At 49.3% G+C, this 16,881-nt stretch overlaps 7 protein-coding genes across 7 annotated transcripts; 3 read left to right on the top strand and 4 right to left on the bottom strand.

The window, feature by feature from the left end:
• Positions 1–149: 149 nt before the first annotated feature.
• BDR25DRAFT_187002 (kinase-like protein) lies at positions 150–741 on the top strand (the record flags this gene model as incomplete). The annotated part of the gene is given in 2 exon segments (XM_033684253.1): positions 150–410; positions 424–741. Coding segments are annotated over 2 exon segments (579 nt in total), but the record flags the coding sequence as incomplete, so codon positions are not given.
• Positions 742–2,022: 1,281 nt separating this feature from the next.
• On the bottom strand, positions 2,023–3,836 carry BDR25DRAFT_257921 (FAS1 domain-containing protein). Its single transcript, XM_033686509.1, has 3 exons — positions 3,245–3,836; positions 2,721–3,154; positions 2,023–2,670 (listed from the first exon to the last, which is right to left on the bottom strand). The coding sequence occupies exons 1-3, from the start codon at positions 3,701–3,703 to the stop codon at positions 2,397–2,399; spliced, it is 1,167 nt and encodes a 388-aa protein (XP_033550301.1). The 5' UTR covers positions 3,704–3,836; the 3' UTR covers positions 2,023–2,396.
• Positions 3,837–4,992: 1,156 nt separating this feature from the next.
• Positions 4,993–7,442, bottom strand: BDR25DRAFT_218840 (uncharacterized protein; the record flags this gene model as incomplete). Its single annotated transcript, XM_033684945.1, has 2 exons — positions 4,993–5,287; positions 5,341–7,442. 2 exons carry the CDS (start codon positions 7,440–7,442, stop codon positions 4,993–4,995), a joined length of 2,397 nt encoding a protein of 798 aa, XP_033550302.1.
• A 449-nt stretch (positions 7,443–7,891) lies between these two features.
• Positions 7,892–10,868, bottom strand: BDR25DRAFT_341517 (uncharacterized protein). The gene is made up of 2 exons (XM_033693610.1): positions 10,515–10,868; positions 7,892–10,445 (listed from the first exon to the last, which is right to left on the bottom strand). The coding sequence occupies exons 1-2, from the start codon at positions 10,678–10,680 to the stop codon at positions 7,903–7,905; spliced, it is 2,709 nt and encodes a 902-aa protein (XP_033550303.1). The 5' UTR covers positions 10,681–10,868; the 3' UTR covers positions 7,892–7,902.
• Positions 10,869–11,435: 567 nt separating this feature from the next.
• On the top strand, positions 11,436–13,721 carry BDR25DRAFT_387725 (uncharacterized protein; the record flags this gene model as incomplete). Its single annotated transcript, XM_033698071.1, has 2 exons — positions 11,436–13,150; positions 13,199–13,721. The coding sequence occupies 2 exons, from the start codon at positions 11,436–11,438 to the stop codon at positions 13,719–13,721; spliced, it is 2,238 nt and encodes a 745-aa protein (XP_033550304.1).
• A 133-nt stretch (positions 13,722–13,854) lies between these two features.
• Positions 13,855–14,950, bottom strand: BDR25DRAFT_257935 (NAD(P)-binding protein; the record flags this gene model as incomplete). Its single annotated transcript, XM_033686510.1, has 2 exons — positions 13,855–14,571; positions 14,621–14,950. Coding segments are annotated over 2 exons (1,047 nt in total), but the record flags the coding sequence as incomplete, so codon positions are not given.
• A 682-nt stretch (positions 14,951–15,632) lies between these two features.
• BDR25DRAFT_218277 (3-dehydroshikimate dehydratase) lies at positions 15,633–16,733 on the top strand (the record flags this gene model as incomplete). Its single annotated transcript, XM_033684927.1, has 1 exon — positions 15,633–16,733. The coding sequence occupies one exon, from the start codon at positions 15,633–15,635 to the stop codon at positions 16,731–16,733; it is 1,101 nt and encodes a 366-aa protein (XP_033550306.1).
• Between the last annotated feature and the right edge of the window lie 148 nt (positions 16,734–16,881).

The following is a 16,881-nucleotide window of genomic DNA, read 5'->3' on the forward strand; positions in this document are numbered from 1 at the left end:
TGACTGAAGAGGAGTACTACTTAATACACCGAGAGGGTCTATGGCAAGCGTGCCAGTGTCTAACAACAAACATTGAAAGGGAGAGTTTGAACTGTTTTAACTCCATCCCAGAGTTGGGGAGAGCGTTCAGAAGAATTGGACGTTTTCGTGTAATTGAGGAAGTCAGAGATGTAACAACTGGCCTTTGCTTTGCTAAAAAGACCTTCCGGTTAGACGCAGGCCGATTAGACGAAGCTAAACAGATTCTCCGTCACGAGGCTCAAACTATTCGGGGCCTGGCACCACACCCTCACGTCATCCGAATTCACACGACCTATATTGTTGAGAAGAAGTTAGCTGTCATTCTACAGCCTGCTGTTAGTCAAGGAGCCCTTGCTACATTTCTGTCAATCTTTAGAAACGTGGGCGAGGTGCACCCAAGAGCATGAAAATGCGTTCATTATACGAAGAGCGTTTGGATGCCTACCCCGTTGCATGGACTACATGCATAGCGATGCGCTTAGCCACATGCTATTCATCAGAAACAAGGATGCCAAACCTCGTAACATTCTTTTTCACCAAGATTTTACAGATTTCGGTTTATCAAACCACTGTACTCACCGGCATACTACTACTAGCGTCAGGCCAGCGCAGTTCACGGCAAAATACTGCGCTCCCGAGGCCGCGGACCTTAATAACAGGAACAGGAAATCGGACATCTTCTCGCTGGGTTGCGAGTTCCTAGATATGTTCGCTTCTCTCTACTCAAACGTTGTGTCAGACACCCTTCTTCTTTGGGGTTCCTCTCATCCATACCACCGCAATATCATTTCTGCCTGCTATCGTAAGGGACATGCTACATAGAGACCAGACAGAGTGAGCTTCTGCCTAAGATCCAGTACGTGAGCTTAGAAAAGACCAAGGCGTGTTCTAGTGTTCTAAGTGCAGATATGAGTGGTTCGTTCCGATACGGAGCCTAGCGATGACCGATAAACACTTCGATTACAGAGTTTGAGCAAAGTTTGAGCATCCAGATGCCATTTACATACCACATGAGCAACACAACCCAATTTTGACCTTACCCAACAATCCTAACACTAGATGTTACAATTCCTCTCTGCGTCGGAAATTCACAACAGAAAAAGAGAGGACAATACGGAAGTTCTCAGACAGGGCTATTTTCAAGAGCACGATATTATTCCCATAGAACTAGACTCCTTTTACTCCGGGCCGGGACCTGATACTTTCGGCTAACGTTTCTTCAATTCATGCCTTAGTCGCGGGAATTCGTCCTCACCAATTTACCGCTACGATGCACTCAAGATGGGAACATTTTGTCACATGTATTTTGGTGAGTCAGGCACACTAACGAGTGAAGATAGCTTGCTGGATAGTCTGAAGCAAGCTGCTGATGTGTTTGACCCTCAGATGCCTTCCGAGGACTACATTGACCGGTCCGCCATACTTCTGATAATCTCGGATACCCATCCTTCGGGTTATAGAGCTAAAGACTTATCTTCCCATTATCAAAAATGCTTCATATGTTTAGATTGTCCAAAGCGTACCTTGAGTCAGCAATACGATAGAATGAGGCATGATTTGTCGAACCACTAGTGCCCATATTGGGATTGCGCTAGAAGGTGTTTCTCACCCGGAGAGGATTGGAGCAGCATATGAAGCTGCATCTTCAGTATCTGTGTGGCTCCTGAGAAACCCAGGGGAACTTGCACTGTATTTCCTTTGGATTGGCGCATTGGAGCGCCACTTCAATGCCTGTCACGGCTCCAACACGTTTGTATGGCGCCTAATTCCCGATGCCAGTATCCACTGCGTTCTCCGTTAGAGGAACTTCAATTTGACAAATTCTTCGATTCAGTAGATGACCTCTTTAGTCATGTCGCTGCCGTTCACACTAGTTATTAGAATTAGAAAGCAAACCTTCGCACATGTCTAGCAGTCTGTAGTTGTACTAGCTCACATCTGCATTAGACAGATTCCTCCAAAATTGGCGGATTAGACTTAATTCGAACGTAAGGTCCACTCATCTCCATTCATATTATGAACTGGTTTTGTTCCTGAAACAAAGGATATTGATGGCCACGGTTAGTTAGCTAGCCTAAGATAAGAGGGTAACCCGAGACAGATGGAAAGGTGGACACCGGACACCGGTTTTTTTGACGCCCTTTCAAATGCCCCACCTTTTAATTCTGCTCCATCAACCAGTTGATGGCAGGGGCTTCGGTTTTGAAATCGGCCTGAAACTTTGAATTCGAAGGCACTTTCGCGGAGACGAATCTTCGGCCTTCTCAGCCCCCTTATGCTGGGTTTGTAGCCTACAATCCCACTCTTGACAAATCACAAACTCTCACCCATGGCCTTGACCATCCACATTATCAAACGTAAACATTACATTATACTTAATATCCAACCAAAACCGCTGCACCAGCTCCAAACAGGGCGCCCATTCTCACAGCCCCAGTCATCATTGGTATTGCCGCACCAGTCGAACTACTACCCACCCCTGTGCTAGCAGGCCCTGGGCCTTTAGATGTGGGATTCACGGTTGTAGTCGGTGTGGGTTGTCCAGATGTGAATGGGACGTCGGATACAGAAGAGGCACCAGTGAACCCAGGGGCACCAGATGTGGCGGATAGAGTTGGGCGTGCAGACGTTGCGTTCGGGTTGAGAACGCTGAGTGGAATTAGCATTTACACAAAAAATGGGGAGTGAGTAGTGCTTACTTGTCGATAACGTGAACTACACCGTTTGCGACGAGTACATTTGGCGTGATAACCTTCGCAGAGTTCACGAAAACAGTGCCGTTAGCATCAATAGTGATGGTGATATTACCTCCCTGAACTGTCTGGATGCTCGTACCGTTCATCAAACTAGCCGAGTAGGCAACAGTACCGTTAACAACGTGGTAGGTTAAAATATCGGCGAGGTCGGACACGGAGAGATTTGCGAGTGCAGAGCCGATAGATTGGAATGCACCATTTGTTGGCGCGAAGATAGTTAGATCGGGGGTTTCGTTGATAATAGAGGTGAGGTTTGTGGCATTCAGTGCACCACGAATGGAGGTTAGGTTTGCGGTGGAGGCAGTTTCAGAGACAGAGATAGGGAGCGTGAGGACGGAGTCGACGACATGGATTATGCCACCGGTGAAATTGATATTCTAATCAGCATTGTGTTAGCGCGTGTTTTTCAAATTTAAACCAAAGAGGCTTCATAAAGGCATAATGGAAGAGAAAAAATGGAAACATACAGCCTGCGTAACAGTCGAATTTTGCAACAACCCGGAATAAAACACAGTCTCATTCCCAATCATAACAGCTTCGACCCTCTGTCCACCCGTAACACTACTATAACTCTCATTCATCAACAGCGTGGGGATAAACATGCTCATATTTGTGATCATACTGGCGGGATATGTTCCATTGAGGACGTGATATTGCAGCAACGCGCTCACCAACCCGGAGTCAGAAGCGAGTGCTCCGCCTGCAGAGGAACTGAGAAGCGCAGAGAAGGCGTCATTGTTGGGCGCGAGAATGGTGATATTTTGGGTTTGGCCAAGGGCTTGGATGAGGCCTGGGCTGGCGTTTAAGAAGGTAGTGAGGTTCGAGAGTTGGGAGTTTCCGGAGAGTGTGGCGTTGAGGGTTTGGTTTGTTGATTGTGTGAAAGCATAGTTAGCTAGAAAGAGGAGGGGCAGGAGTGTGAGCTGCATGGTGAGGGAATGATAATAGACTAAGGTGTATATGAGGGAATGGAGAGCTTAGTTTTAGAGAATGAAAGGACCCTAAAGGAATTGACTGTAGACAGATAACGGAAGAAGAGGGGAAACAGAGCATTTATGTATGGGAACAGATGCTACATCCCACTGTCCCTAAGCCCACTACTTATGAGGTCAATGGTCAAGAAAGACAAAGCCACCCAAAGCCTACTAGTTCCTCGGCATCCCAGATCCATTGTGGCAATCCAGTGGCCATGTTTCCAACATGTATCCTCGGCATTCCAGCTCTCTCCCCAGCCAATGACTCCCACACGATTTTCCCCATCGTATGCATCCCTATCGTCACAACACGCCAAGACCCTCACGCCAGGCCAAAATTGCTCGATGACTTACGCAACCGCTTGGGACTGGGTAGATGTCGAGATTTGAAATGTTGCAGTACCTCAAAGCGGTTAGCACCGTCGCATACATAGCGGGAAACATCGAATGCTTCCCGCCCTCATCTCGTGTCCCCCTCTTAATTGAGGCTGTGAAGACAGGTGATGATTCATCGTATCATGGGATGGATATTGAATTAATCTCTTCGGAAACGAAAACTTGATACGCATCGAAAAGCTTTGATAATATCCTTGAGGCATGCGACAAACCGAGGCCAAAATTCATTGCCAAAGGCTTAACAGCATGCCCATCGCCCAGTTGAAGCAAGAGGTGAAGTCCAAAAGAAAATGCCAAAGATCCCGGTTGATCCGAGCCCGGGCCTTCGAATCGTAGCTACCCCAAAAAATCACTCGCCTTACTAGTCTTGGCATACGCACTTGATCTAGCGAGAAGGGAAATGCTAAGACCGGCCACGATGTCATTCGGCACAAGAGCATTTTGCATACGTGGCGAAGCATCGCGATGGAGAAATGGGATATTCGATGAGCGGATCGAGGTTTCAAATTGGAGGAAATTTGACCATTGGTGTGTGGCTGTGAAAACCTGTTTCCAGGGCTCTGTGAGGGATGCTATTGGGCGCTGGGGGTGCAGAGGAAATGTACAAGGGTTCGAAGAAGTGGGATACGAGAGAGAAACATGTCTCCATTGATGCTTTGCCGGGGTTAGATGCCCCCCCTGTCATCACGTGCTCATTTCGAATCCAAGCACCGTAGTGCCAAATTCGAATCTTGCCCTAATAATACAACCATTGAACAGCCTAACTCAATCCTATCCCAAACTCCACGCTCAATCCCTTTATTCAAATCCCTGAACCAAGGAACTAACAACATCAAAGAGACGCTTTCCTAAATCAGTTCATCATTATCCATCCTCAAATCTGGTTCAAACGTTTGCTGCGTATGCGCGTTCAGAATCCTCGTAGTAAAGCTTTTCGCAGTTCTCGCCGCACTCTTGCGAACTTCTTGGTTTCCAAGAAGGGTGTCCCATGTCCAGAGAATGAAACTCCAAAGAGGTTGGCAAAAAGGTCGTAACAGCTTCCGGTATAATACAGTAGGGATTACATAAGGGAAACACGGGGCGTCCCAGTCAACACCGAATCCGTGCATGGATGTTGCGTAGAATTTATGGCAGTATTGGTCGCTATGATGCCGTTAGTCTGCAAGAATGATGGCGATTGAGTACAGTGTTCATACCAAGCTAAAGACTCCAAAATATACCAGATCATGAGTGCAACAAGTGCGATACTCAACCACGTGAGGCTAGGTTTCCGTCGATCGTAGAACAGTGCACTGGCCGTATTCCACATCGCAACGAAAGGGTTATTCTGGTGACCTTCTTCAGCACACGGACACTCCCGATAGACGACTCTTACTGCATCGCTGCCTTCTTCAACATGTTCTACTCGGTTCTCTACCCTTTTCATGCCCCGACTAGCATCTCGGATACTCGTACGTGCAGCCCGTAACCGCTCATTCATTCGATGCAGGTGAAGGAGTTCCTGCTGCCGCTGTCGTTCGGCTTCGTTTCGTGGCACGCCTGTGGGGATTCCTAGTCCTAGAAGGGTGTCTTCGTCTAATTCTAAGGCCTCAGAGTTATCGGCGCCTTCTCCCATCAAGTCTTCTAATGAATCAATGGTGGAATCTCCATATTGGTCATTAGATTGACGGCTTCCTCCATTTGCCTTTGCTTCCTCCACAATTGCCTCCAACGCTGAGCGTGGGAGGGTGGGTCGGATCCTATCCATGGGCTCTTCTGTAGGTTCTTTTAGTTGGGGTGGGTTTTGCTTTTCTGGAAATCTCTTGCTTGGACTCGTTTTCTTCGGAGACCGTGAAGGAGACCTTGACGTATCTTGGGACCGATGTGTTGTACGAGGAGCAGGGGTATCTACCCAAGCACCTGTCACGACAGGTGTTTTGGCATTTAATGGTAGTTGATCGACTGGCATAGGTGTGTCATCGATGTCGTTCGTTTGATTTTCTGGATTTGATTCCGGTACGACATCTGGGAATTGGGGCTCTTCCGCTCGACTAGTACCTTCGGGCTGAACTTCAGGGGCCGTTGCAACGGTTTCATTCGTGGTATTGTCTTGCGTAGCATTATCTGTAACCGGAGCATTGTCAGTGGGGCCCGGTGTCTCGGTAACTGTTCTTTGTGACCCATCGCTCGATTGCCTTGCCGGGGCTGCCTGAGACCGTGAGGCACCGATTCTACCAGGACTAGGTGTGCTACTTGACACCCTGGCGAGCCGGCGTAGTAGCTCGTGTGAATCTTCTCTGCGGTGGTTAGGTCTTTGCGGGTTTGTCTGGGCATTCGCGTGGATGCCTCGGTCCACAATGCCGACTGTCTCCGCGCTTTTGTAGACGATAATCGGTGAATTGGGGGCTTGCTCTCCTCCCTCTACAGTGAAGGACACTGATTTGGACAAGCTCTTAGTGGAGTTCGTCCTCTTGCGCAGATGTACTTCAGATGAGCCTTGCGCTTGCGCTTGATCTGACGTCGAGATACCATTCGTGAGGTTATCCATTGAGGGCTTTGATCTCGGACGGCGCGTTTCTTCCGGCGAACTCTCCCTTATCCTGTCAAGGCGACTCGTTGTGACGGCCTGCTCTTTGAGACTCTCAATCTCCCTTTGTCGAATGTCGTCGAGGGCCGTATTTCGAGGGAGGTAAGGAGTAGAGGCGATTAATGACGCCTCATTGAGGTCAAGTGTGAAATCCCAGTCCGGTACTGTATCGAAAGCCGTGTTTCGCCGGCGAGTTGAGGATGGCGTGCCCTGAAGGGAACTCTTGTGCGAAAGGGGGCTATCTTCTACAGACGGGAGCGGCCTGTCTACATCTGCAATGCCTATCGCGGAGTTTGCGCGCGGGGGAGTCAAATCTTGCTGAGTCCCAGGCTTCTGTTCATCGTCCGACGCGATAGTTCTCATCCAATCTCTCCTCACTCTTCCTTTACGTCCCCACTCTGAAGGTACTCGTATCGCTGGATCCGATCCACTACTACTCCCAACACTCGGCGGACTTGCAAACATGACCTGCGCGCTGGGTCGCATGTCCACACCATTCGCGCCATTATTCCTCTCCAAATTTTCCAGCGTGAGTCCCACATGCGGACGCACCCTCGCCTTCCTGAACGGCTGCACATTCCCCCGCAACGCGTCATTCAACCGGCGCTCATCCCGCGCATTCTGCACCATCAGCCTCCCAAAGTCGTCCGTATCGTCGTTCTCAAGCGAGGTGAGATTAGAGACAGTAGACTCTGAGCCTTGGGTGTTGTCATCGTGCGCCCGCTCGTCCATGGTATAGCGCCCATCGAGATTGGCGCCGACTTTGGTGATGTATTTAGCGGCGACGATGTTCGGCGAAAGCGGGGAGAGGGGTTGGAGAGGGCGGCGCGCACTCATGGGATGGCAATTGAGTTATTTAGGGGTGCATGGCCTTTGGTTTTCAAGTGCGCCGCTGTATATGTAATAGTCTGGGTGAATGAATTGACACTTTGCTTTGTTGTCGTCGTGGGCGCGTCGGAGAGGTTGGGTGTAAAGTGGCACGTGCGTCACCATCGTTTGCTGAGTGATCTGCACCAGGGTTACGAAACAAAGTGACATTCACAGTTCACCAGCCAATTAGATACTTCTCCCTCCCATTCCAGTATTGGACAACCACTAACCCTCAAGTGTGGTCGTTGTTCAGCCCAAGGGAGATGTCAAAACAAATCATTTCAAAGCATTACATATTTCATTATTTCTGTGTGATTTGGTCTCACGCCTCTTGATCATCAATCGCCTCCAGTCTCGCCTGAACCATTCCGGGATCAGGTCGTCCCTGCTCATCTGTCCACGACCGCAAGACTTCTTCCCGCATGATACGCCGCGGAGCTCTCTTCCCAGTAAACAATTCGAACTGTGCGAAACCTTGCTCAGGTAGAAGATCCAATCCATCCAAACAGATCCATGATCGATGGGCCTCTCCTCGCACCTGTCGCATCAAGGGAGTATTCAGGGTTCTGTAGGCTAACTCAATAACAACACCTCCGGTGGGGCTCTGCATCCATTGCGTGGGCAGAGTGAAGTTTGGGGCTGGACTATCACCAACTGGGTGGGTAGGGATGCAGGAGAGAATCATGGTCGGATATCGGAGCTCTGTGGGCCATGGATCGTCTCGAGACTGAAGAATTCGAAATAAAGGCCGAGACCCTTGCCTAGTGATTGGAGGCAGTACCGGAGAGCTTAATGGAGAAGAGACTAAACGGTTGAAATGGGCGACAAGCTTTTCGGCGTTCGCACGAGTTCGATTGAAGATGACAATGTTCATGACTCCCAATTGTAACATTGCATATACAGCAGCTCGGCCCATACCCCCCGATCCGATGATAAGACCACAGGAATTCGGTCTCACCGCGTTGGCAGGAGACAGCCCTCGGCGTATGCAGGCCCGGATGCCTATCCAGTCAGTATTTTCTCCATAGAGGGCCTTGATCGGCCCAGCTTGATTTCGCTCGTGGAATAAGTCCAGTTCTTCAGGGATACTCCCGTCTTCATTCAAATGACGCACGGGGATAAGTGTGTTCACTGCCCCAATTGCACGTGCATGTCGACTTATGGAATGCGTCAACGATATCACCTCGATTTTGAAAGGCAATGACACGGCAGTGCCGCCAAAGTGAGGGTTCTGGACCAAATCTTGCAAACTGTTCAAAGTCGGGGTCTGAAGTCTCTTAAAGTGATGTGGCATCCCACACGCTTTATACGCAGCATTATGCATCGCCGGCGACAAGCTATAACCAGCGCTAGCACCAATGATATAGAACTCCATCGGATCGTATGTAAAGGATGCATACAAAGCATGTGTAGCTTCTCGAGAAGTTATCCATGAAGTCTCTGGGTTCGCTTCGGCCCGCTCTGCGAAATGAGGGCTTTCTCTCAGAGTTTCCGGTATAACGCTAGTGAGAACTTGGTTGAAACAAGCGGAACGACGCCCAGACCGACCAGTGTTGAAACATATCAACGGAATAGTTGAAGCAAGTTGATATATCTTGTTTCTGAAGCTTTGAATTGCAGCATTGTCATCCATAAAGTTTGCAGGCCGAGTAAACCGGACAGCGTTGCACCCTAGAAGTTTTGCTTTCTCATAATTCTCAACCCAAAAGGGATCATACCAGTCTATTGCGGCGTGGAGATGACCGATGATTTTCGTTGAGCCCCGACATTGGATGATGTCAAGTATTGAATCTTGGTCCAAGGAGAGATCGATGGTGGCATATTCTGGAGCCAATCGTAATCCATGCCGCACATATTCGAGGTATGTTGATCGAGATTCCGCACTTGCCGCCGAGCCAGTAGGCATAACGTGATAGATGATGGGAACAACAGTGCTTCTCCGAACTCTTGATATAGTTCGACTGATTTCCTCCACTCTTTCAAACGTTGGACCCGCCAATTGGGACTGTTGGTCCAGGGCTAGATTGCTGTGCTCGATTACGATCTCGAACGCATCCGAACCAAGTTCCAGATCTTCAATATCAGCTTCTTCGGAAAGTAGCACCGCAAGAGGAGTTTGCACCGCACAGGTGTACTTCCTACGCTCGGTTCCAACATCCGAAAGCGGATAGCCTGGTTCGAGTGGTAGAGTATTGTCTTGAACATTACTATGTGAATTCTCCTGTGCTAGAACTAAGGAGAGAAATTTGAGAAACGTCCGCTCCGCTCGTTTCAAAGTGAGGAACGGAGGCAAGGAAGACTGGTTTGCTGGTGCAACGGAATGAGAAGCTTGAGTTTCCGACATGTTGTAGAATTCATAGTTCGAACAACGTCGGAAAATGGGCCCACTGAAGGTAAGAAGATCCTGAAGCTTTGACTGCTCCCAAATCTTGAGATGGTCATGTATGCTGGGCAGATCCCGAACGATGTGAATAACGGGGTGCGTCTTGGAGTATTCAGTGAGAAGCGCCTGACCGCTCCGTTCCAACGAGCTCCCATTGCATACAATGATTGCTCCCTTGTCATGGGTCTGAAGTGCAGTGCGTAGAAGTTCTTCCTGGCGTAGATTGTGATTGGGAGCCCCAAACTGTCTCCGATATTTTGCGGTGGAGAAGCCGGTTGCTTCCTGGAACAGGCTTTCGACATCCACTACTCGCCGTCGGCACGCGACAGAGGCCATAACTGCCAATGTAGACTTTCCCGTTCCACGAATACCAATGAGGACAATAGACGCATTTGGCTCAAAGGTGCGTGAGCATTCTCTTGGCGTAGGGGCAGGCGTAGGAGTCGTTCGAGGGGTGGATCGGTTACTTGAATTCAAAGCATCTAGAATACAGTTAATACCTGGAGTTACTGGGGACTTGCACAGCTCCGAAAGAGTGGTTCTTGGCTTACAGGTCTCGTCAGCCCCTCCATTCTGTCTTTGGAGCCCGAGACTCGAAGGGGACGATCTCTGCTCTCGCGCTGGAGAAGATGGAGAGCAGGCCCATCCACTACACCGATTGCTATCATCATTCATTGAAGCGAAGCTCCTTTTCGTCCCAAAAGCCGCAGAAGCCATATTGAACCTTCTCCTATCACAGAGTTGACTTTGTCCACCGAGGGGAGCTTTCCAGTGCACACGAAGGCTTTTCTAAGGGGCGCTAGGGAGTTTTGGACAATGGCATCTAGACGACTATGAGGATGCATGCGGCGGGTCGAATGCCTCGGATCGCAACGAAGCCATGGTGGGCAGAGCACGAGAAAGTACGATGGTTGGAGGTGGGCAGGTGAGTTATGATTGGAAGGTGTAAATCTTTATCCGGAGCGGCTTGGCATCAACAGGCTTCCCCAGACTCTGGCACCTGCAAGCTCGCTTCTCCACCTTCCAGTTACTGCACCTTTTCAGCTTCATCCCATTACCAACTGTAGGACACTGCGAACGTTCTGCGAACGTTTTCTACCTAGGCAGCAATGATGTTGAATAAAGTGCTCATTGGCTGTTGTGAGTGCCCCGCTACCACTCGACTAAGAACTCGATTGACAAAGTTTTAGGAAGCTCGATGCAATCGCTAGCGATCCTTTATCACGGTATTCCCCTTCCAAGAACGGGCTCTTTCCTCCATTCCCCAGTCTGGAGACCAATTCAAATCATCTTAAACCCAAGGTGTATTGTGCTATGAGCTGAATGTTCTGCACGTGACTCGAAGCAAAAAGGCGAAACTTCAACCCGACATGCTTTCAACACCGGCTCCTCAAGCTCCAAGACTCGTGTGTTGATCCGGGAGTGTTGGGTCGATTTGAATCGCATAAACGAGATTACAACTCGCTGAATCAATGCCTTCCGAGAAGCAGGCAAGCAAGCGGAAACCAGGGCCGGCCGCGAGTGGCAATGAGAAACCTCCCGGAAAACGATCCCGCGTCTCAAGAGCATGCGACCAGTGCCGTATTGCACGAGAGAAGTGTGATGGGGTTCAGCCTACATGCTTTACTTGTTCTACCTCAACCCGAGCCTGCACTTACACGACAAACCCAAAGAAGCGGGGCATCCAGCCCGGCTATATCAGAACGTTAGAGCTTGGCCTAACATGGTTATTCAACAACGTCCCCAATGCCGAAGTGTCTCTCAACAAGAAACTGACTCAAGAAGGCGCAGCTTCTGTGTTGTTAGGAAGGGATTCGAATGATGCGAATCAACTATATAAGAGCTGGAGAAGAAGTCAGTTCTGTAAAGATGTCGACAAGCTGCTCTCTGGCCAGGAGACTCTTAGGCAAGACGAGAGCAATTCTCCAGAGAGTGGCGATGACGACAACGACGCTCAGGAAATGGCACACACAAGTCATTCCGATCCCTCTTTTGGGCACCATGATTCTATTTCGATACCACACATTCCGCTAGAGACCATGCCGCTCAAGGCTCACAAAAGTGATGACGTACAAGCCACTCTTCTCCCTTCAAATAGATGGCGTCTCTTCGATGTCTACTTCGCACACACTCATTGCTGGTTTCCCATCTCGGAGAAACATGACCTTCTCAAGATATCATACTCATATCCTGACCAAGGATTGGCCCTCTCCTCTAGTATGCCCTCCTCTGGGGACCATGCTGAATTATGGAGCATCTTAGCTTTTGCTTCTCTCCAGGATATGTCGAGCACAGGCATTTCAGAAACCGAGCCTCATTCCGCCCCTGAGAGACTGTACGATGTTGCACGTTCTCTAGTTCCTCACGAAACAGGCGCCTTCGAGCTAGGCCATGTGAAAGCATTCCTGATTCTCGCTCTAGTGAACATCAGCCAGTCCCTTCCTACCGCAGCGTGGCTCCTGGTTGGTCACGCTGCGCGTATCCTAGCTGGAATACAACACCGAGGATCACAATGCGCATCTCTTCCCAGGTTTAAACATGTTCTTGCCGGGTGCTTCCTTCTCGATACCGTTTTAGCCGTGCAACTTCAGCGACGCTCATATTTTCAATTGTCAGATATTGAGCGGATAGGAAAAGTTGATCAGGATGGTTTGGAGGAGTGGCAGCCCTGGGTTGGCTGTCTCGAATCCGGCCCATCAAGGTACCGTTCGACTATGCGCGCCCCTGTCCTCAGTCTGAGTTCCTTCAACTATCTGGTAGAGGTTGCCGGTATTATGGCTTTGTCAACCCCGATTGGGAATTCAAATCCTTCGCCACACGAGGTTATTCATAGGCTTGAGCTCTGGAAGGCGTCATTACCTGCAACCTTCGATCATATACGAAACCCAACTGCCGCCATTCCACAAACACCACCAGCAATGCTCCTACAGCTAGTATATCACTGCGCCTCCTTAAGTCTTCTTTCTTCCCAAAGTTCAGCGATGCGGATCTTGGAATTGCTCGAGCAATCTCGGGACGTGCTAGGATTAATTGCATTGCCACCACTCGTACAGAGCTTACTCGAGATAATCGTCAGGACTAGAGGGTTTGATATATCAGATCAGGGGTCAAGGATGCGCTTCCAGAAGTTTCGGAATGAATACATCCAGATTTGGTCTCGAGAATGGCGAAGCACTCCAACGAGAACGTATCACGGCTCTCCCATTAGCTTTCACGGCATGGCTGAACCTACGAGCGCTCATTCACGGCACTCATTCGAATCATCCCGCGTGCAAATTCCTACTCCTGAATCCATCCAGATTCAATTTAACCCTCCGCTTATTCCACCTAGCATCCCCAATACCAAAATTACCCGACCGCCCACGAGCTCCACGCTTCTCGACGACCTTCTACCCGACATGAATTCAGCGACCGTGCCTAACCGCCCACATTCTTTGAACATCTCAGGCTCGCAACCGCATTTGCAAGATCTCACTATTCCTGATTTTGATGGCGCCTTCGGTGCTCCGATCCTTGATCATCAGAATTCAGTAGCGTCTCGGGACTTAGAAAACTTCTTTGACGAATTAGCATCCCTCGATGGCGCAGAGCGCTTAGACAACCAACCCCAATTTATGCAAAACTTAGGGTTTGCGCCAGACGCGAACATTGCAGACTTAGGATTCGGCCAACTCAATTCGTTTCTTTCACGGTACATTCTTCCGAACGGCGAAGATCACGCATCTTTGGACCAAGCGCATATATTTGACGGGAGCTGAAATTTTAAGTCGACAAGGGCGTCATTCAAGTATCGCAAGCTATTGTGTTTCCCGGAGTCTAACCTTTGATTCAACGTGGGCCTTGATATTTGCACAACCTGTTCTAGGACTGCCTCGGTTCATCTTCTATGACGATATCTACAGGTTTACTAACCTCCATGGCCTTCTTGATTGCCTCACACACGGCTAAGGCTCGCAAACCATCGATACCAGAGCAGCTAGGCTCTTCTTGTCCCTTGATGACCTTTACAAAGTGGCTCATCTGCAGCTCAAATGGAATCCCCATTCCTGGAACTTCCAAGTTTTCGCGATCTAACTTCTCAGTCCAGCTTCTTGTAGAGCTTGGATACTTCCACATGGTCATATCCGGAACACTCAGGCTTCCCTCTGACCCGAAGATTCTGTAGAAATCTTGTCCAACTTCAGGTATCATCGGATTCTCCCCGGTTCCGCTTTCGAAGCTATGTGGAGAGACCACTGCATCGGAGAGTAGGAACGTTCCGACAATGCCACTAGCGAATTTCAACGTTATAGCCGCACCTTCATCCGCTAGATAACCCCGTTGAGACACTGTCTTCTCTGCATAAACGCGGACGATCGGACCGAACAAGTGATGGAGGATATCTATCTCATGGATGAGGTTTATAAACACCACTCCAGCTGAATCAAGTCGGCGCCACTCCGTGGGCGGATCGAAATATTCTGTCGGCTTGTACATCGTCCAAAGGCCATTGATTGCTATTATTCGACCCAGCGAGGGAAGGAGTTTCTTTGTGGTGACCACATAGCGATTGAAGCGTCGATGGTGGCCAATCATGAGTTTTAATTTCCGGGCTTTGGCGCATTTTATCTACGGAGAATTAGACATACTTGGATGGGATCTCTCTGATATGATTTACCAGTTCTTGGCCACTGCCAATATCAACTGATATTGGCTTCTCACACAGCACATGTAGCCCTCCCTCTAGTAACTCCTTTGATAATGAGACATGTGTGTGGTTGGGCGTGCACACCATTGCCGCATCTGGTTTGGCCGGTGAAGCAAGCATCTCCTCTACCGATCTGTACCAGGGACATTTCAGCCTGTCTGCCACCGCTTCTACGACAGGATTAGGATCGACAATGCATGCCAGTTCAGCATCAGGATCTTTGAGCACGGCTTCTGCATGCCTTGGGCCGATCAAACCAGTCCCAACAATAGCGATTCTAACAGGTTTGGAATTTGACATCATGAAATTGGGTATTGAAGAGCGATGTCATTCACGAACGTTTCGAGTCGAGCTTCTCTTCCAGCCTCCGTTGGTATGTAACATATTGAAGAATTTATGTTGTCCAATCTCAGATCCTTCTGCAAAACATTTCTCCCCACAAAATCTCGGGAAGCCACAAATCTCCACACCCCAGGATCTCCAGAGCTTTACCTTGCAATTTTAAATCAAGGGATTCTAGAATCCACACTGCAGGACTCTCGACCGAGGCAATTCGCGAACGAGGATGAATGCTCTTCCGAGTGGCCAAAGCGTTTTTCCCCACCAACGTCATCCACAAGGCCTTAGCCACCATCAGCGAAAAGACCAACCGCACCCAGCATCAAGATGACGGCCTCACCCGGCCAGAAACGGATGGTAGGGGAAGATAGGAATGCCCGATGCTTTCTTCCGTCTCGTAACCACGAGACCCACAAATCACCATGGTTGGCGAATAAGGAAAGGGGCATGGTTTCGCATGTTTCTCCTATCAATGCACCTTTCGCATGTAAGATGGATAGTACACTATCAGTCCCTTTCCCAGAGTACTTCGAGGAAGCTACTTTCGAATGAATCATCTCAAACCTTCATCTCAAACTTCATTTCTTCATCACAAGCCTCACCACCCCTTACCATCCTCCTATCCAATCCACAAACTCCCATCATGCCATGCCGCCCAGGAATATCCTCCATGTCTCTAGGTCGGTGTTATTCTGGCCATCCGCTCTCGCACAAACTCGCCATGGCCTCAAAATACGGCCTTCAAGGCATTGAAATCTTCTACGAAGACCTTACGGACCAAGCAAAATCGCAAAAACCTACGAATCTGTTCCCTGCTGCCCGCTACGTTCGTTCGCTCTGCTCCTCACTCAACCTCGAAATAATATGTCTCCAGCCATTCATGCACTACGAGGGCCTTCTTGATCGAGCCAGACACAACGAAAGGATCGAAGAAGTAAAGCTCTGGATTGAGATCGCGAAGGTGCTAGGGACGGACACGATCCAAGTCCCTTCATCTTTCCTTTCCAAAAACCAAATATCCCCAGACACCAACCTGATGGTCTCCGACCTCCGTGAACTCGCAGACCTGGGCCTCCAACACACCCCTACTATCAAGTTCGCCTATGAAAGTCTCTGCTGGGGGACCTACGTCGACAAGTGGGAACAATGCTGGTCCATAGTAACCCTTGTCGACCGCCCAAACTTTGGTATCTGTCTCGACAGCTTCAACATCCTGGGTCGGATATATGCAGACCCAGCTTCCCCATCTGGCGTGAATCCCAACGCTACCCAGGAGGTAAAGGACTCGATGAAAAGATTAACGCAGCAGCTTAAATCGCATAAAGATAAAATCTTCTTTATCCAGATCGTGGACGCGGAAAGGCTTCAAGAACCGCTTGTGCAGGGCCATAGGTTCTACAAGGAAGAGCAGCCAGCGAGGATGAGCTGGAGTCGAAACTGCCGGCTTTTTTATGGAGAGAGGGACCAGGGGGGCTATCTCCCAGTCCGCGAGGTCGCAGAGGCGATTATTAAAGATATAGGATATGATGGGTGGGTTAGCATGGAGTTGTTCAATCGCGCAATGGAACGGACGGATGAGGGCGTGGTTGAGGAATTAGCATCGAGAGCGGCGAAGGGATGGGGGAGGCTCGTTGCGGACCTCGATTTGGAAGTGGCGGTGTCGCTACCAGTGAAGAGGGCGGGAAACGTGGAAAAAGTGGGGGTGCAGCAGAATTTTGATGCTGTGGAGGTTGCGAGATTGTAATGGACATACATATGAGGGGTTTTGGCTTTTGAAGCGTTGGAGTGGGATACCATATATAGCATACATACATCAGGGGCGTTGTGAACCATCATATTGTTAAGAATAGACACTTAATCTAGTAGTGATGCGTACTTCGCCTTGAGCATAT

This window comes from Lindgomyces ingoldianus (genome assembly GCF_010093535.1).
Source record: "Lindgomyces ingoldianus strain ATCC 200398 unplaced genomic scaffold BDR25scaffold_9, whole genome shotgun sequence".
NCBI classification, from domain to species: Eukaryota; Fungi; Ascomycota; class Dothideomycetes; order Pleosporales; family Lindgomycetaceae; genus Lindgomyces; species Lindgomyces ingoldianus.

Excerpts from the sequence above, each read along its gene's own strand:
- BDR25DRAFT_257921 (XM_033686509.1), bottom strand. The coding sequence starts at position 3,703 with ATGCAGCTCACACTCCTGCCCCTCCTCTTTCTAGCTAACTATGCTTTC. Across the intron at positions 3,155-3,244 it reads ATTCGACTGTTACGCAGGCT|AATATCAATTTCACCGGTGG; the intron begins GTATGTTTCCAT and ends AATGCTGATTAG. Across the intron at positions 2,671-2,720 it reads GTAGTTCACGTTATCGACAA|CGTTCTCAACCCGAACGCAA; the intron begins GTAAGCACTACT and ends AATTCCACTCAG.
- BDR25DRAFT_341517 (XM_033693610.1), bottom strand. The coding sequence starts at position 10,680 with ATGGCTTCTGCGGCTTTTGGGACGAAAAGGAGCTTCGCTTCAATGAAT. Across the intron at positions 10,446-10,514 it reads TGGAGGGGCTGACGAGACCT|ATGCTTTGAATTCAAGTAAC; the intron begins GTAAGCCAAGAA and ends ACTGTATTCTAG.